Source organism: Gobius niger (assembly GCF_951799975.1).
Source record: "Gobius niger genome assembly, chromosome: 24".
Taxonomy (NCBI): Eukaryota; Metazoa; Chordata; class Actinopteri; order Gobiiformes; family Gobiidae; genus Gobius; species Gobius niger.
Window position 1 is genome coordinate 7,934,321 of NC_136875.1, and position 20,794 is coordinate 7,955,114.

A 20,794-nucleotide genomic window follows, 5' to 3' on the forward strand; every position below is an offset into this window, starting at 1 on the left:
GATCAAAGTTATAATTCCTGCGTTGGTTAAAAAGTAACATTTACAGGAAAGGTGCAGTAGTACTTGTTTTGTCCTTTAGAGGTCACTATTGAGCTACATTGGAAAAGGGTGCGCCCTGGAAACCCCAGAGGCTAACTTTAAAGATGTAAACTTTCCCTGTTCAGGTTTATCAGCTGTAATGAATGATAAATAATACAATAAAATCGAATATTATATACAATAGTAAAACATTATTATTATTATTATTATTATTATTATTATTATTATTATTATTATTATTATTATTATTATTATTATTATTATTATTATTATTATTATTATTATGACAAAAATCCCTAACCTAATTGCTCACCTGTGGCCAAAGTTTATCAAGGAGTAACTGATATTTGTCTTGACCAATAGCGCGTCAGGCACTTTCACCTGCTCACCGTTTCCGCCCTCTGATTGGCCCTCGAGTGTTAGTCCCCGCCTCCCGCGTGCATACACTCTGTGGTGGCTCGTGAGCGGCCGCAGTGGCAGTTCAGATTCGCACGGTGTGAATCACTCAGCGAGCTCGGCGACAGGAGCGGACTAAAAGCGGGACACACGCGGGCTGAAGGCGGGCACTCCGTGGGCACAGAGCTGGAGATTCATCCGCGTTTCGTAGGTAAGGCGGTCCCGTCCTGTTACTTTCATTTTGATGGAACGAGACAACACGCGAGAGAAGTTTGCTAATGCTTTGGGAATGGGATAGCAACTGTATCACGTAACTTAATAGTTTTTTTTTACACTGGAAGAATAATGGATTATGGATGTGGCTAAAATCAAGAAGCATAACAATATCTTTGGATAATGACAATGTATGTATGTATTTGGGCATGTGGCTGACTGCACGATCAAATAAAGTATGTGCACCAAAATAAGTTGAATCATGTGAAGACGAAATTTGTGGAAGAAACATGCTGAAATAAAAATGATTTTACATTACTGTATTCAAAGTAAAAGAGAAACCGCTCTAAGCTGGTGTAGCTCGAGCTAACCATCTGGAGTGGCATCATTCATCATCTGCGGTGTTTAGGAAATCCATGTCATGCAAATGATTGCATTACCTGGATGTGGAAAATGAATTTGCATCAATGATTTATTAGGTTTATGACTTTCTTTGAGCGGACGTTTGTATTGCCTTATGTATTGGCTGGGTCAGTGGTTGAACTTTTCATACCAAGTACAACCTCATTAAATATTTGACCTTTCAAGTGCCACCGAGCCACGATCATGATTAAGCCAAGAATAAACTTGTAACTAATATGGGTTAAAAATATACCTGGACTAAACTGAAGCAATTTTTTTTTTTTTTTGTGTGCAAAGATTTAGTTTTATGTTGTGAAATTGACACTTCTTTGTCTGTGTATTATAATGGCGAGGGTTGCAATTTTCACAATATGCAAACTTTTAGAATTAGGCTAAGCTATTAAACTGTTGGATTTCACGCCTTAAGGGCTCTGTCAAAAACAACAACATGTTTTGTTGTTGTTTTCAAAAACAACAACAAAACAAGTTGATATTAGTGCGTATTTGACCTTTTAATGACTGTATCGGGGGTTCATGCTTTCTGTAATGCTCCGGGATCAATAGGTAGCGTTCACGTCACATCACAACATTCTAAAGAGCCTATAGTTTAACATTGAGGTGGAGGTCAACTGACGGTAACTATGGTAACGGTGGTAACTGACAAAATGCATATTTTTATGTCTTTGTTTTTTGGCTCATATCTCAGTCATTACTGGAGGAATCCACATGAAACAAAAACTGTCACAAAGTTCATTGTCTCCTCTGTCGGCACATATGAACTAATGTCCAATTATTTTCTCTAAAAAATGTCAAAAAGTGGTGACAATATGCGAAAACATGATCATGATGTTGTCCAATAGAAAAGACTTTCAGACAAAAAAATAATATCACAGGTTTGTGAATCCAATCACGATCAAACACTGGAGAGGAAAAACATTTGTCAATTTTCGTTTTGGAGATTTCTTCCAAAAACTGCATTTCTCCCATAGAGTTGTATTGGCCCCGCCCTCCATCTGACATTATGACATCATCACATTCTAAATCGTGAACGCCACCTATTGTTTTTTTTTAATCATCTCCACGGTTACGCATAATTGCATCCATAGATACAGACGGCATCTCTGGAATCGCCCATATATGGTCATTTTTGAAAACAGTTAAGGGGGAAAACAATTTTGAAAAAATGTAAATTTTCTCTAATTATTCAAAAACTACTTTAACAAACGCTAAATTATGAATATAGTTTTTACTAAATGATGATACAAAGACATGGGGAGGAGCAAAGTGGTTCAACAGCCCATAAATACATGAATAACGGAGAATAGATACAGACGGCATCTCGTCATAGAAGGGGGCGGGGCTTCGCCGAGGGGGAAAATAGAATCTTTAGAGAAACACAATTTTCCACTCTTTTTTGTCATTTTCTGGTGGAATATCAACTTATTTATCACACAAATAAAGTCCAGTGTAAATCAGGCCCATATGGATATTTTCTCACAGCAGATTGTTCAGTAGAAGTGAAAAAACGGCAGTTGTAGCAAGCGCTAGCTAACCGTTAGCATTAGCCCGATGCTAACATGTAGCATCAAGTTAGCATTCTCCGTTATTCATGTATTTATGGGCTGTTGAACCACTTTGCTCCTCTCCATGTCTCTGTATCTTTATTTAATAGAAAACTATATTCATAATTCAGCATTTGTTACAGTAGTTTTTGATTAATTAGAGACATTTTTCATTTTTTCAAAATTGTTTTCCCCCTTAACTGTTTAAAAAAATGACCATATATGGGCGATTCCAGAGATGCCGTCTGTATCTATGCTAACTTGATGCTACATGTTAGCATCGGGCTAATGCTAACGGTTAGCTAGCGCTTTTCACTTCTACTGAACAATCTGCTGTGAGAAAATATCCATATGGACCTGATTTACACTTGACTTTATTTATGTGTGATAAATAAGTTGATATTCTACCAGAAAATAAAAAGAGTGGAAAATTGTGTTTCTCTAAAGATTCTATTTTCCCCCTCGGCGAAGCCACGCCCCCTTCTATGACGAGATGCCGTCTGTATCTATAGAGAGGCTTCCATTGGCAGAGAAAACTTACCTTCCTATAGTGTCACAGATGAGCCTTGATGGACAGTGAAGGCGCCAAGCTAGCCATTAACCACCTGGGTCACTTAAAGGTCAACTACGCACTAATATCTAGGGTTTTTACCACATAAAAAGTTCCACAATGCACCTTTAATTAGAATGGACATCGGCATTGTTTACATTACAATTACAATACAGAAAAGCAACATTTGATTAACTTTACTGATATCTTTTTTGCTTTATGCCAAACACATACACACATTATATATATATACATCTTCTAAACCGTATAATGCATTGTTATAATTTTAAGTGGATGGAAAACGACATCAATTCAGGCCAAACGTCCGAGCAGGCATTTTGGCATGAAGCAAATTTCCATTGCTGTCAGCAGAGGTTATATTGACTCTGCCGCTGAAAACAATCGATGCCGTTTGTAACAAGGGATGTTGTTAGTGGAGGCAGTTTGAGCGCCGAGCCACTTGAGTGAGATGCATTCTGCCCTCCCGCTGTTTACTGCGGGCTGATTGCAGATAACTGCGGAACAAAGACTCTGCTGTGCATATGAAGAGCTATTTTTAGTGATCATCATAATACTGGAAGAAGCGACGATGCTAAAAAAAACAACTAGCCCTATGCACGCTAGTTGTTGTTAGTTCTATTTCCATGTCAGTCGCCTAAAAGTTATGCTTTTGAACTCCTTCCCTTGCGTTGGAGAAGTTCAGAGTGACCTTGGGCCGCAATTAATCACGGTTTGGATATTTTAAATAATCTCATACAGGCCCTTACGCAGCAAAAAGCAACACTGAATATTTTTTGTTTTTGTCTATGCAAAGGGCGTCGTTGGTGCTTGGTAGATTCGGTTCATTAGGAGCATGTTTTGCGTGGCAGGCAATAGAATAATCCAAAATCGTACGCCATGTGCTAGGGCTGCTCGATTATTGAAAAAATAATAATCACGATTATTTTTGTCATAATTGAAATCACGATTATTCAAACGATTATTTGTTGCCTTTAAAAAAATCCATCAAAAAAGTGACAAAAATCCAGCAAAAAAATGACAAAATTCCATCAAAAAAATGACAAAAATCCATCAAAAAAGTGACAAAAATCCATCAAAAAAGTGACAAAAATCCAGCAAAGAAATGACAAAATTCCATCAAAAAAATGACAAAAATCCATCAAAAAAGTGACAAAAATCCATCAAAAAAGTGACAAAAATCCAGCAAAGAAAGACAAAAATCCAGCAAAGAAAGACAAAAATCCAGCAAAAAAAAGACAAAAATCCATCAAAAAAATTACAAAAATCCATCAAAAAAGTGGCAAAAATCCATCAAAAAAATTACAAAAATCCAGCAGAAAAAGACAAAAATTAAAAATTAGAATAAAAAAAAATTATAAAAAAAAGATTGAAAAAAAAAATTTGAAAAAAAAAATTATAATCGATTTTTTGCGATTATGCTAATTTGTAATCGTTTACTGTTGTAATCGAAATCGTAATCGAATTTCGATTAATTGCACAGCCCTACCATGTGCCTTTTAAGGAAAACTATTACCTGTGCTGCTGTCGTAAAAAAAGGCGTGACATCATTTCAATTATGTGTGAAAGAACTATGGCACACGCGCTGCTGGCATGTTCTAATGAAAGACACTCCCGAAGGCGGCTCGCCAAACGCTGATCTGAAGCTGCACTAGAAGAATGATCCTTTTTCACACCGAGAAAATCCAGCTGGAAGTCAGACTGAGAAGGGGTTGAAGTGAAGTGATGGCATTTACATGGAATGATGCTACCGGTGCACGTGTTCTGTTTTTCTTTCACAAATGCTGCTGTTACATCTGATTCATGGATCTAAGAAATGTTATTTTACTACAAGAAGCTTTTAAGAGTTCCACTTTTTCCTGTGATTTGTTACATTTGTTGCATTGTGGAACTTTTTAATATAACAAACATAACAAAATTGATATATATGCATAGCAACAATAAATAGTTTTACCTTTTTATATAGCGCTTTTCTGCCTTCATTAGGCCCAAAGCGCTTTACGGCAAGGAACCAGTCACCCATTCACTCTCTCATCTGCACACCAATGTACACAGACACTGGAGGCAAGGTGGGTGAGGTGTCTTGCCCAAGGACATAACAACAGTGTGCACCCTCAGGAGCTGGGATTCAAACCCTCGACCTTCTGATCATTAGCCAACTCCTGTGCCACCGTCGCCCCTTTCGATCAATCAATCAATTGTTCTGTAAGGTTTCCAGTAGGTTTCCTGCATGGTATGTATAACCATAGAGAGGGTTTGTCAGCAGTGAAAACCTACCAGAAAACAACATGCTGACCACTCATACAGTGGCTGAGTCAAATATGCACTCATACAAATATTTGTTTTCACATAAAAAGTTTCATAATGCACCTTGCACTGCCTAACATTTTGGACTATACTGTTACCATCAAACATGCTCCTGATGACCAGCTCGACACAGACAATGCTATTACTGCAGTGTCATCAAAGAATGGATCTGGATGAGGACCTAACCTGTTTAAAACTCAAATTCTAGTGACTTTAGTCACATCTCCATGGAGATGAGCTGGAGACGTACCCACTCCCGGGAAAGTTACAGTCACGTCTTAGGAGAGCTGAGCCGCTCACATCCAAGGCTCTTGCTTGTTTGTGCATTTTGTAAGGTATTTTTCATATCTGTCATAAAATAAATGCTTGTATTTAAATTGGCTTTATTGGGTGAAATTCTACACTGTGTGGCTTTAAAAAAAGAAGAAGCCATTTTCAAAAGAACAGAAAAGTATTTGTGACATGTGACATTTTTGCTGTTTACAAAGCATCCACCTGTTTTACCACACTGCTGCTGTTGCCACAGCAACCCAGAGCATGTGGTTACACACACGCGCAGAAAGAGCGACAAAGAGGAGGGTGGATGAGCTTGTGTTGAGACTTACATGAGTGGAATATCATTAGCTTTTAATCACTTTTATATGGTGGTTTTCTTTTGCCGTGTTGTATTTAGCGCCATGCTAATGCTAGTATGCTACATCAGAGTTCATCCATGACGCAAAGCCCGAGCCTTCCTTTGCAAAGATGATCTACTGAAACAATAGAAGCTTCATTTTTATTTTTTAAGCACCTAACCTTTAAGTTTCCACAGTCATGTTTTTGTGTAGCTGGGCGTAGCATTAGCTGCGATCTCCGTCCTGACTCCTGTCAAAATCATCTGTAGTGTGCAAGCACTTTATATTGCATCTTCAGCAGTGTTAAGAATGACGCCGGTATAACTGTACACGTTTCGATATGACCCAGACCTAATTCTATTTCTAATTTTTTTACTTAGTTAATGGTGGCATTCATGGTTTTGACACAGGATGGAATCAAAGCCCTTAGAGATCTTATTCTAAGCCAGAGCTCAGATCAGTTTTATGGATTGTAGTCACCTAACTGATGAAAGATTAGAGGAGCCCTGATTAGAAAAGGGGAAGCTAAGGTTTATGTTGCAAAGGCGTTCATGTGAAATGCCATTACTTCATGTCGGGTTCTCAGACGGGCATTATCTTTTTCCTCTTCAACTCAGGCACTTGAAAGATCACATCAGGATTGTGTTAATACAATTTTTTATTATTTTCTTGTCGGTAAAGAAATTCTGTCTCTCCTCTTTCTGCTCGACCCAGGGATGGGAAACCAGTGAGTATAGCTGTTTCTGATCTTAAAAACCTTCAAACCAGCCGCATGTAACTCTTTCCTCTTCCAGTCCGTTTGGTTTTTCCACTTGGATACAAAGCCGTTTTCTTGACTCGTAATTGCATGTGTTCAAGACCTTCCCCTCTTTACCGCTCCCATGTCAATCCTTTTCTCCGTTTTGTAACTTTATTTCTGTCCAAAAGAATGAAGAAAGCTCAAAAGTAAGTCATGATGTATTGTCTATTTCATGGGATTACAACTTCACCCGTCAAACGGCTCAGTGGGATTCTGCATACTCTCTCTTCTTCTTGCTGAAATCATCGGAAAAGCATGGGTTGAATTTCTATGACGGGGCCGTAACTGTACAAACATTTGCTCTTTTCCTACAGAGACTATAAAGTACTAAGCTCTGTTAAAATACCGTTGCGTTAGCGTCCAGTTGTAAAGGTGTCAAAGCCGAGACGACTTCCTCCTGTTACTTCCTCCAAACCCACCGGTTTGCATGCCGCAGCTTCATGCCCAGTTTAGACACACTCCCTTTCACCTCCCGCCGTTAAAGTGACATGCAAAGTATCGCACAAGTTAGAAACCGCTTTAGACGCAGCTGTGGCTCACACTTGAACATCACCGATTGTAAACCTGCACTTTTCTGACGCAAACACCAGACAAATACAAAGTGAAAACTGGACTGGTGTGTCTGCTTCATTCTATGTGATGGAGAAGACTGACTTTTGGTGGAGCTTAATGAGCTTGATCCAGATAAACAACAAATCAGCTGTAAAATGTGGCACATACCTTCCCTTATTTTGGTGTTGCCTTACTTGATGTCTAGACACACCAGCCCCCTATGATGACTGGGGCCGGAAGATGGTTTCAGATTTCTTTTTTTTTCAATACCGGTTTCGAAAACAGGAACAGGTATTGAAAGAAAATCCTTTTCTTTAGATTCCAAGTTTTGATGCCTGTCGGGTCCAGGGGGCAGCACTAAATAAAGTTACTAAAAGATAATAAATGTGTTTTAAAATGACTTTATATTATGTTTTATGGTTCGAGGCGACAATCATATTGGTAACTTAACCCAAGTACCGTTAAAGGAACAGGCCACCGTTTTTCCATACTGAGATATGTCCTTACATGAGCTCAGATAAGTTGATGTGTACCTGTCTGGTCTTTGTGTGTGCCCTCAGTTACACAAAGACCAAAGATGTTGTTTGCATTTGGCCTCTCCGAGTATATTGGGAGCTGAGTCGGGGCAAAGCTCTCGATTTACCGATCGATCTACGTTCCCACTCTCACCTATGGTCATGAGATTTGGGTAATGACCGAAAGGACAAGATCGCGAATACAAGCGGCCGAAATGAGTTTCCTTCGCAGGGTGGCTGGGCGCACCCTCCGAGATCGGGTGAGGAGCTCAGTTACCCGGGAGGAGCTCGGAGTAGAGTCGCTGCTCCTTCACGTCGAAAGGATCAGCTGAGGTGGCTCGGGCATCTGTTCCTGATGCCTCCTGGTCGCCTCCCGCGGGAAGTGTTCAAGGCATGTCCTAGTGGGACAAGGCCTCGTGGAAGACCCAGGACACGGTGGTGGGACTATGTCTCCGAGCTGGCCTGGTGTCGCCTCGGGGTCCCCCCAGAACAGCTGGAGGAGGTGTGCGTGGATCAGGAAGTCTGGGCATCTCTGCTGAGACTGCTGCCCCGGCGGCCCGGCTCCGGATCAATCGGAAGAAAATGGATGGATGGAAAATGGAGTATGGAGTATATATCCTATAGCTCCAAACGTGGTGAAGTTAGAAGCAAACACGCTCTTCTATGGGCACGCACAAAAAACAGACAGGTGCATATCAACTCGTATGGGAAAAACTTTGGCCTGTTCCTTTAACCTCTTAACCCCCATTTTTGCCGAGCGCCTACAAACCTACGTCATCTCGTTTTACCACTTAAAATGCGGTACTACACGTGGGTCCTTGTTGTTAAATGTGGTAGCCTGTATTGTAGCTCCTTTATCACAGGAGTGTCCAGGCCGTAGCAGAAACGGGAGCTGAGCTGATACCAAAGACTATTTCTGTCTCTCCAGTAGCGCTGCTCTGTGGAGAAGACTGCAACAAAAGGGAGTCTTTTTCTGTCAAACATACAATCCCATACTCAAATATTTGAACTTTAGCGTTAACAAGGGCCATGCAGTGTCCATTTCTTTAAACAGCGGCTTTGTCTATGTACACTGTATCCAGATAAGATAACATGAGTAGCTTGGTTATCAACCCGTAAACTTTAGTGCCGGCAGGGAAAGACTAGTCATTTTCAAGGCTGCAAGATGTCAAGATCGCAATTTTTATTATTGTAATTGACAAAGGCTGCAGTTCTAAAGGTGAAATAATAAGAAAAGAACGAAATGTCCGTGTGTCCTCTACAATCAAGGGCCCGACTAATACATAAAGCAGCCGATATCATTGGCCGATATAGGCATTAGAATATTGGCTATTGGACAAAATTTTGCCCAACATAAATTAACCTCCTGAACCCTACCTGAACCGAGCACATTTTCTCCAGTTTGGCTTTGGTGTCAGAAGAGCAATAAAAAAAACCTGCCGGAAAAGCAATAATAACGCAACAAAAAAAACGATAAAAACACACAATTAAAGAGTAATGAAAAAGGCAACAAAAACATGAGAAAAATGAGATGGAAAAACAAAAACGCTTCCAAAATGGAGACCAGAATTTATCTTCAGCAAGTACAGCTTTGGCTACACAGGCAGTTAAATCAGTTGTCAAAATGTCACTCCCTGGTCATATAGATACAGACGGCATCTCTGGAATCGCCCATATATGGTCATTTTTGAAAACAGTTAAGGGGGGAAACAATTTTGAAAAAATTTAAATTTTCTCTAATTATTCAAAAACTACTGTAACAAATGCTGAAATGTGAACATGGTTTCAACTAAATAAAGATACAAAGACATGGGGAGGAGCAAAGTGGTTCAACAGCCCATAAATACATGAATAATGGAGAATGCTAACTTGATGCTACATGTTAGCATTGGGCTAATGCAAGCGGTTAGCTAGCGCTTGCTGCAACTGCCTTTTTTTCACTTATACTGAACAATCTGCTGTGAGAAAATATCCATATGGACCCAATTTACACTGGACTTTATTTGTGTGTGATAAATAAGTTGATATTCCACCAGAAAAGGGCTAAAAAGAGTGAAAAATTATGTGTCTCTAAAGATTCTATTTTCCCCCTCGGCGAAGCCACGCCCCCTTCTATGACGAGATGCCGTCTGTATCTATAGGTGAACTGGCTCTGCTGCACATGACTTGGCATCAATATGGCGACCTCCAGCTGCCACTGCTAATCACATGTCTATAATAGAACTAGTCTGCCGTAAATCATCAACATGTTATTTCAGCATTCTAAAATCTAAAACACAAACATCACTTGTCACATTTCTGTCCCAGCCTGGATTAGCATTAGCATAGGCTAACTAGCTGAGGTGTTTTGTGCGGTGTAAAATTGACTCAACTCTGCAAGTCAACATTCATTCAGATTAATTTGGTGAAAGTTGTTTCTAAAAATGATGAGATAATAAGAAACTGTGCATCCCCAGGCTTTGCCATTTGCGAATTACATCCCTAGCCCAGGAAGGAGCACTCCTCTAAGGCATTTTTGTGTACCTAAAAAGTATTTAAAAAAACAAGCAAAGTCCATCTACATTTCAGAACGTGAACGCTTCCAAACCGGATCTAATGGAATGAGAAGCAGCGGCATAAACAGAGTCATATAATGTGGTTTACTGATTAACTACAGAACGACCTCTTACCCTTGGAACAATAAACGTAAGAGAACTATAAAATTAAATAACTTACACAATGAAGGTGAAAAACAACTTTTGTAAATCTCGACAGACTATCGGACAACAAGCAGCGACATTGTTTCAATCTTAGGAGACTTTGTCAATAGTCTTCTCGGTTATCAAGTCCACTTTATTTAGATCATTTATGTTATTCCAAAGTGGAGCAAACATTGTTAAAGGAATAGGCCACCGTTTTTACATACTGAGATATGTTCTTACCTTAGCTTTGACGAGTTCTTTAGGACCTGTCTGGTCTTCACCCGTGCCTTCAGTCACAGCATTAGCGTTAGCATTTAGCCTCTCCCTCTCTCTCCTCTATAGCTCCAAAACTGGTCAAGATAGAAGCTACCAAGCTCTTCCACGTTTTCCCTATTTAAAGATGGTTACGTGAAGTGTTACACTAAAAAGTATTATTACACAAAATTAAACAATGTGGATTTTCTAAGCGGATAAAAGGGGGGACTATATTGTAGGGCGTAATAATACCAGGAGTAATAATACCAGGAGCCTTACAATATAGTGGTAGCTTCTATCTTGACCTGTTTTGGAGCTATAGAGGAGAGGGGGAGAGGCTAAATGCTAACGCCGTCTGCGCTGTGTTTACGTGATTGAAGGCACAGGTCAAGATCAGACAGGTCCTAAAGAACTCGTCAAAGCTTAGGTAAGAACATATCTCAGTATGTAAAAACGGTGGCCTATTCCTTTAAGTGTAAATTTCGCTCATAAATGACAATCAAATCCAGTAAAGCCAATCAGGCTGTAAAAACACTGTAAACAGTGTATAACGATAAATAACTAAAAACCTGGCATTATTGATTTGTCTAAAATGTGTAGATATATATATTTGCGTTTTAAAGAAGGATGTAACAATAAATTCCAGCATTGAATAGTTAAATACAATAGTTGAGGCTTTCTGTCACCGTCGCGTGCAGCCTGTGATCCACCCTGTGGTGTGTGGTTGGCTCGGCTTCTCGTAAAACACGCTTCCTATTTAGAAACCTTTGTTTAACTGTGGTCAATGCAATGATCTGACATTCCTTTTTTGAATACAGGAAGCATGTTAATTTTTTTTTCTTGCTGACACTTCCTTTTAAGTACAGCCTAACCATTTACAAACATAGGCTGTTTACAAAAAGTCATAAATGTAAAGAAGCTGAAACTATAGCCCTTTACAAACAAGGCACACTGCTCAGGTTTTTGCTTATGAACAAAAGGATTCAATTCAAATTTCAATTCAATTAGACTTAAAGCAGTACTAAGTAACGTGTTTACCTTAATAAATCCTTTCCGTAGTCCCTGTGGGGGTAATACAAGTGTTAATGGGATGATCGGAGGGTCTTTCATCTCCCCCTGGTGTCTCTGGACAGAAAACCACGTTTGCAACTTGACTGCCACCGGTCCGGAGAAAGCAATACACACTAATGGAATCACGAAGAAGAAGCTAACATGCTAACGGGCAAAGCTAACTGCGGGCTAACATCACTTTAAACAGTATTTACAGCCAAGTTTGAGTGAAAAAAAAAATTTCCATTGTATAATTGGATGCACAGTAACCCTCTCTCCCTTCGCCTTTCCTCTCAGCGTAGTATTTACTCTCCAAGACAATTAATAAGTTAAAAAATCGTAACTTTCTACGACACCTGCAGTTGCGCTTATGGCCTCTAGGGGGAAGAGTTACTTAGTACTGCTTTAATGTCAAAACATTTCTCTCCAACCCTTGGTGCAAGAAGACAAAGGTCCGCATTAAGAGCCATATCAAACACAGTCTGGTGTGATTAGCATTAGCCGCTAGTCCGGGATATCTGGGATGTGTTTACTCTCCTCCGTTTCCTGTCACACGTTTGTTATTGTTGTGATCTGGAGCAGATCCCCATAACTTTACATGAAGGGCTTTGTTGCTTTAAATTTGTTTTTACTGACTAAATCTATGTTTTTATTTTAAATTATGATAGAATCCCCCATTAGCGCAGTCAAGCTGGTGGCAAAACTTTGATTAAAGCAACAACATGCATATTAAATCACAGTTCTTGCAAAAAATAGGGCTCTCTTACATCTCAAAATCCTCTCAAAAACATTCAGATGCACAAAATCATCATAATTCACCAGAAAAATTAAACAAAAAGTCTTAAAAAAACTTCTTAATTCTGGGGAGGGAGAAGCCTGGGCATATCCATCCATGTGCTCGTGAAGAATGAGAGTCAGGAAGGCAAATACTCAAAGCTAAAGGCGAAATGAATTGTCTGCAGGCTGATATTTTCACCATATTTCCGAAATCTAGTCCAAACAGGTGGAGGAACACGCGCATGTAATCCGTCACTCGCCTTTTCGGGGCCAACAGCCGACGGAGTTTCGCTCAGAACTAGGGCCCCCGGAAGTATCTCCCCTGGGTGAGGACAGCAGGGGGTAGCAGCTCTTCTTAAATAAGCCACCTGGGGTCTGACTGAACATGCACGTCAATGTCTGGTCGTGTTTTATGCGGTGTCATAAAACAAATTGTTCAAATAATGAACAATTGGGAGAGCACTGTAAATATTGTACATATCCCTACACAGATAATCCACAATATTCACAATCCTCCCCGATCTAACGAGAGCTCGACAAGATTTTCCCTGAGGTTCCTTTTATTGTTTCCTTTTTGGATTTAACAATTTTTTTACCTTTTCGTCTCTGTGCAGTATCATCTGTGATCGGAACATAAAGAAGATGCCGCTGGGAGAGCAACATTCGTGGAAGAAAAAGACCACGGACGTGAAGGAGAAGTACGACTTTAAGGAGGTGCTGGGAACGTAAGTAACGGACGCTTCATACTAGTAATACTTTTTGATTTCTCCACTGCGAGCTCTTGCGATGTGACAATTTTTCCAAACCGAAGGAGATTTTCTGGCGCCCAAATGTTTGTCAAAGGAGTCGCTCTCATCTGTGTTGGTTCATGGTTTTGTGGATGGACTTGGTTTGTTTACTCCGTGAAACCCAATATCCATTCACTAAAGACAGTTTATTTTAGTAGGTGGAGTGTGTATAATCTCCTGCCTCTCAGGAAGAAGGTTGAGGGTTAGAGTCCTGATGGTGTGATCTTTTGTTATAAGTGTTGAGTACATGTCGATGAAGACATTAGGGCTGCTCGATTATTATTGAAAAAATCATAATCCCGATTATTTTTGTCATAATTGAAATCACGATTATTCAAACGATTATTTGTTGCCTTTTAAAAAAAAGTCTTTATTCTATTTAGGGATGCACCGATACCGATACCAGTATCGGGCCTATACCACATGCTTGTACTCATACTCGTACTCATTCATGAGGTCCCGATACCAGAAACCAACACCATTTGACGTGCGGTGAGGGCTCCTACGAGGCGCAGCTCTCAGCTGAGGCGAGAAAATAGCAACAAACTGGAGAATTGTTTAGTGTAAATACAATAATCCACATAGAGCTGACTTTATTACAGCCTACACTCTCTAAATCAGAGTCTGTGCTGGATTTAACCAGAGCTAAATGTTGCTAGTGCTGCAGCGTGGAGTCTGCAGTGTTTACAACATACAGGCTAACGTTGCTAACTCGCGGCTAGCAGTTTTGGCCATTCTGACACCGTTTTATGCCCAGGGGTTTATTCATCTGAAAAACTAACCCAGCGACTAAAAAGTCCTCAGAAAATCCCAAATAAAAGACATACAGCATGTTTATATTGAGCGAAAATGAGCTGCAGCAGAACAATGAAAACACTGTAGCTACTCGCTAAGTTGCTACAAACACACAAGAAAATCCACACGGAGCTGAAGTAAAGACGAAAAGAGACCATTTAAGTAACATCTCAATACTATTGTTAAATAAAAATACATAAATGAATAAAGCACAGGCATTGGGCTTTTCTGTCTATGATGGACAGTGCAATAAAAATTAAAAATTATATTGAATGAAAAAAAATAAAAAAATAAATGGCATCAGCACATTTCTAATATAGCTGCTATAAATGCCTTGTTCTCGTATCGGTATTCGGTATCGGCGAGTACTTAAATCAAAGTACTCGTACTCGTATCGGTTTTAGGAAAAGTGGTATCGGTGCATCCCTAATTCTATTTATATATTTATTAATTTAAAAAAAACTGCTGAATATTTTCTGTTTTCTGAACAGTCATAAAAGTACAAATGATTTCAAGTTTGCCTCGATTAATGAGAGGTCCCTGTTTCACACCTGCCCCCTGCTGGCCAGCCCTCACACCTGCGCAAGTAAACTGAGCAGCGCGGCCTGATGACATCATCACACAGAGCTGTTTGTTTTTATGTCAGGCAAAAGCATGAACCATGGCACGTGAAATGCGAAGGGAAAATAATCCCAGCGGCCTGAAATAATGCAAGTCTGCTTTGATTTTTTTCGATGACGCTAATTTTGTAATCGTTTAGTGTAATAATCAAAATTGTAGCTGGATTTCGATTAATTGCACAGCCCTAGACGACATTGTTTTGTTGACGGCCCTTTTTTGACGGCTGTTTTTCTCCGTGCTGATAATGCAGCAGTGACGAGCTTAACCTGGCAACGTTGGTGACTGAAACATGACGAGAGGTTTGCGGGTTTTTGTTGACGAGACTAAACTGGACCAAATGTGAGGAAGTTGTCTGTCAGACGCTCACATTGCGTGACATTTCCTGCCTATTTTGCGTGAACATTCTAATATTAGCCTGAAGTTAGCAGCCCGTTTGCACCAGGAGATATGTGGGAAACTTTACACTTTGAAATGTATCACAATTGTTGAGAAAACAAAAGCCAGTATAAGCGAAAACACATGCTGGCATTGTTGCATTCCCGCATTGCACTGCAAGAACCACCGCTTTTGAAACTATGTGTTAACTTTGTCCCGTAGGTGAGAGATGGGAGTGCATAGCAAGGTGAATTGATGAAACTACTGATGAAAACGATTCAAACACAATAGCTTACGGGCTTTAGCAGGAGCTCCTACTCCATTTTGCCGGACCAGAATGGTTGCATTCATACTAGGGCTGCACAATATGTCGCAAAAAAAATATCGTATCGAGATATTAGGACATATAATATCCGTATCGTGAGAAGCCGCAATATATCGCAACATCACTAAAGTCATCTGACTGAGATCGACTTGTTTTGGTTCTGATGTAGCTTTGTTTAACTCTTGTTTTGACACAATTTGCTGAAAAACGAGTTACTTGCGATTTGTGTTTAATTCGAATAACTTTGTGCCGCAGTAGAGGACAAACGCCGCACCTCCCTCACCTCACAGGACCCCCCCCCCCCCCCCCCCCCCCCCCAACACACCCCTCACTAAACACTGAACACGTGTGGGGATCGCAAATGTTTGAAGCGGATGAAGCGCAACAGTTAGCGGCTAACACTTCAGAGTTTAGCATTATGTCACAAGTTTAAGCATCTGACCTGAAATCCTCATAAAAAGTCCGTTTGTTTAAAGGAACAGGCCACCGTTTTTCCATACTGAGATATGTTCTTACCTGAGCTTAGACGAGTTGACGCGTACCTGTCTGGTCTTTGTGCGTGCCCTCAGTCACGCACAACGACCAAAGATGTTGTTAGCATTTGGCCTCTCCCAAGGTATTCCTATAGCTCCAAATGGGGGTGAAGTTGGAAGATACCACGCTCTTGTACGGGCACAAAGACCAGAGAGGTACATATCAACTCGTCTAAGCTCAGGTAAGAACATATCTCATCTCAAAACTGTGACCTGTTCCTTTAAACTACAAAGCAGCACTGAGTAGGGCTGTGCAATTAATCAAAATTCTATGACGATTTCGATTATCACATTTTTTTTTCAAATTTTTTTTTTTTCTTACATTATTTCATGCCGCTGGGATTATTTTCCCTTTGCATTTCTTGCGCCGTGGCTCAAAAACAAACTGCGCTGTGTGATGATGTCATCAGGCCGCGCTGCTCAGTTTGCTTGCGCAGGTGTGCGGGCTGGCCAGCAGGGGGCAGGTGTGAAACAGAGACCTCTCCTTAATCGAGGCATTCTTGAAATTTGTTGTACTTTTATGACTGCTCAGAAAACAGAAAATATTCAGCATAGTTCTTAGATTAATAAAAAATAAAGACTTTTAATTTTTTTATCGTTTGAATAATCAATAATCAAAATAATCGTGATTATTATCTTTTCAATAATCGAGCAGCTCTAGCGCTGAGGGTTGTGGGAAAAAAAGCTCTGCACTGTAAACCTAGTTCTAAATGAAACATTAATGGTCTTAAAAACACAGATTTGTTCACTGTTTACTTTACTGCATATCCTTTTTATGCTGATAAAAAGTGCGTTTCACACAAGATGAATGAGATTTCTGTACCTCATTGAATGCAATCAGGGCAGCGTGTGGAGGGGAGTGAGGGGCGTGGGTGAGGGGGGGAAGGCCAGGTGAGGGGAAGGGGGACCTACTGACCAAAAAAAAGGAAAAAAGACATAGTTGAGAGCAGCTTTAACTTACTTTTGAAAAACTGTCTTGTCTGGTGAGCTGACAGGTGACCCTTGAGATTGTTGGTATTCTTTCAACATTTACCGTCGTCTCCCCCTACAATGTATTCTATTTTTATTGATGCAGCGTGTCAAACCTTGATCATATTGTCAATATTGATCCAGAATTGATTTCCTCGACGTAAAGCGGGACTTAAACTATCACATGTAGAAATAAGTCAAATGTGACAAACTGTGAAAACTGCATTTCCATCCAAAAGACTAAAACAACACTGGCGTAAATGTAATCCTGGTTTAGTCCTTGGTAAGTCCTGGTTCCAGCTCCGGTTCCAGCTCCGGTTGTCTTGGAGACTCTCCCCCTAATGGACTCCCACAGTCTCTATGGAAACAAACTTTTTGATTTGCTATTTATAATCTCCGCAGAGACAGCGGCATGTGCAGCGAGAGACAACCTGCTCTCACACTGAGAGCTGAGGCAGATTTGATTCATCGCGCTTCTGACGGACCTTTTTTTGAGTCTGAAGTACAAGGGTAATACGTCTTTATGACATATTTACTCCAAACCGCTGTCTGGGCTGCACCGCCTTAGCAATACTCATAGCCATTTTGAACTCCCCTTTTGGACATTAAACAGTAAGTCGATACTATTTAGGCCCGAGCCGATGTAAAATGATAGTTTTGTACTGATCGGCGGTTCAAATCCTGGATCTGATTTAGCGTGTTGTTATTGTGTCCTTGGCAGTGGTGGTCAAAGTACTTCATTTCATTGCTTTCATTACTATTACCCAGATAAAAATAACAGTGACGCAATGTTTTACTTTAGTGAAAGCACTGAAGCACAAATCGGTTTGAAAAATATTTCAACAAAACACAAAAATTACACCCGAATGCACTTCCCCTACGGCAACACGATGGGGACAAACCTCCCTTGTCAGGCAGTGGCATTGGCCGTACACCTGCACAGCGCCACCTATTGTTCTGGGGGGTGCATTTCAAGCTTTTAAAAACAGAACACGTGGCCAAATTGACTTTTTACTTTGGAGCTTTTATAGAAATGTAGTGGAGTAGAAAGTAGTGATTTCTCAACAAAAAATACTACTCCTTTCCTTTCCTTTCCTTTCCTTTCCTTTCCTTTCCTTTCCTTTCCTTTCCTTTCCTTTCCTTTCCTTTCCTTTCCTCCCCTTCCCCTTCCCCTTTCCCTTTCCCTTTCCTAATCAAATCTTTTTTGATACTATATTTGTTTAACCTCTTAACTCCCGCCTGAACCGAGAGCATTTTCTCCAGTTCAGCTTTACCCAAATCCTGTAGGCCAGCGTAACACCTCATTTGAAAGCTAAGACCTACAAAACTAAATTGATCTTTTTCCTCACATCATCATCACTTTTTCGATTTTTTTTTTTTTTTGTCCAATTCTTATCACTTTTTTGTCACTTTTTCGTCCATTTTTTCTCAATTTTTCGTCAAATTTTTCTCACTTTTTTGTCAAATTTTTGTCACTTTTTTGTCCATTTTTTGTCACTTTTTTCACATTGTCATCCTCGTTTTCGTCTCAGTTTTGTTGCTATTTTCACACCTTTTTTCCAGAAGCTTTTGGATTGGGGTAAAGCTGGAGAAAATGTGCTCGGTTCAGGTGAGAGTTAAGGGGTTAATAGTTCAAAAGTTTAGATATTACTGGTATCGTAAAAGAATAGAAGCATGGAAAGCAGGTACTAAAAAACAAATATCTTTTGAGCCCAGGTTTTGAGATGCCTGTTGGGTCCAAGAACAGCATTAAAGGAAAGCGACTTGGTTGTTTCAGTTCAAATAAATGATACAAATTTAATAGAAATGGAATATATTAACATTATTGTTCTGTTTTCTCGCTCTGTATGACAAATATTGTTGCATAGGTGTCGGAAATAGTACCGGCATCTTAAACCAAGTATCGTTAACGTTACATTATGCAACCTTATTAGGGAAGAAACACGCTTTTATTTATTCATATTTGACCTTCCAGTGACGCAGCGGCCGTATGAGTGGTCAACATGGCACCTTCATTTTCCATCACAGTGGCCTTTGGTGATGCAGGATCAATTGTTTTTACTGCTGACGGACCCTCTCAGCAGAAATCCTACGAAAAAATTGATCCTGGGGCGTTGCAGAGGCCACTGTGATGGAAAGTAAAGGCCCAGGTTAATCACTTTCACCCTTGGGTCATAAAAAGATCCATCATGGCCAAACATCAAGGGTTGTTCTCAGATAAAAAGTTAATAATCTAATAATTTAAAGTCCCGGTATCAGAAAAAGAATGGAACGGTACCCAGCTGTAGTCGGGTTACCCATTGTGATGTCCTTTGTTTATCGTACTGCAAATGTGTTGAAGTAGTAAATCCATGGATTCGTAAAAAGAATGCTTTTTGTGTTTCATAATCTGACTTTCAGTCCATCTAGCTCTCCTCTCTTACCTCGCTTCTGCTTTGCCTCTCTACTGTAGTTTTCATCACTGTTGGATGAGTAAACCGTGCTCAGATTAAGCCTTAAGCCATGATCCTCCTCAGGGTCAGTGTCAATAAGCTATCTGCGTCTGGGACTATTCTTAATCTGCCCACACACACACTCGCCGCAGAAACATGGGAAGAGAACTGATTTGGCATCAACGCGGGATAATAATGTGCTGTTTAAAAGCAGCGCTGCAGTAGGCTCTGTGCGGGGAATGTACATAGGGCTGCAAGGTTTATCGAATCACAATGTATCGAATCACAATCACAGTTTTGACTACTGCGATAACCTAACCTCAAGAGTTTTTTTTTTTTTTTTTCTGCCTCTGACATTTGAGTGATAGATGTTCACCGATCAGAATTGTGGAGCCTCTGATCTCAGTTCAGCTGCAACAGATAAAAGGTCTGAGTTTCCAGCGGCACATATTCACGTGGCTGTCCCCCAGAGGTACTCTACTCCAGTGTTAATTTCGTCGACTAAAATATTTAGTCTTAATTCTAGTCAAAGTCATATTTTTGACGACTAAAATTGGACTAAAACTAAATTAAAAGTTTTTCAGGAGACTAAAACTATGACTAAAATGTCCAGATATTTTAGTCGACTAAAATAGGAAGCCACGCCCCCTTCTATGACGAGATGCCGTCTGTATCTATGCACTTTAAGTTTCTTCTGTTTTTTAAATGATTTTGTTTTACGTTGAAATGTGGACAGGAAGTAGTTTTTACCCTGCACTGGCCAACAGGAAGTTGGCCAAAAACCTTCCCATGCACGCAGAGCCAAAACTACAATGGCTTCATTGTATGCCTATTTCTTTTATCTTCATTTTGTTTTGTCTTACAGTACAGCATTGAGTGAATAAATAAAGTTGCCTTGCCATACGTATGTAGTTTTGACTGACTTTGGATTGAAGTGCATTGAAACCATCAGCTGTCAATAAAATCTAATCTAATCTTTAAACTTAATTGAAAAAAAAAAAGCATCAAAATGGGGACGACAACGAGAATGACAAAGCGTTTTCAGAAGAGATTTCAAAACAGGCACAGAGGTTCCATCATTTTGGTGCAGCCACCGCAAAAGCCCTGTGAGCCCCTCTGAGCTTTCGGTCTTCGTCTTTGGGAAACTAACCTGAGAGAGCCGACCTGAGAGAGCAGGAGGTACAGTGGGGCGACACCATTTAGACATTTGCACAGGCAGCCAGTGA

At 40.1% G+C, this 20,794-nt stretch overlaps 1 protein-coding gene across 3 annotated transcripts in view; it reads left to right on the forward strand.

Annotated features, from left to right (window-relative positions):
- The first annotated feature begins 518 nt into the window (after nucleotides 1-518).
- Nucleotides 519-20,794, forward strand: part of camk1b (calcium/calmodulin-dependent protein kinase Ib) — a 67,615-nt gene continuing 47,339 nt past the window's right edge. Inside the window, exons 1-2 of one of the 3 annotated variants that reach the window (XM_079582216.1) lie at nucleotides 519-646; nucleotides 13,345-13,455. In XM_079582216.1, coding sequence (XP_079438342.1) covers nucleotides 13,373-13,455 — 83 coding nt within the window. In that variant the 5' untranslated portion in view covers nucleotides 519-646; nucleotides 13,345-13,372. Of the gene's footprint in view, nucleotides 660-6,713; nucleotides 6,829-13,344; nucleotides 13,456-20,794 lie in introns of those variants that run through there. The other 2 variants (XM_079582217.1, XM_079582215.1) reach the window with 2 other exon arrangements.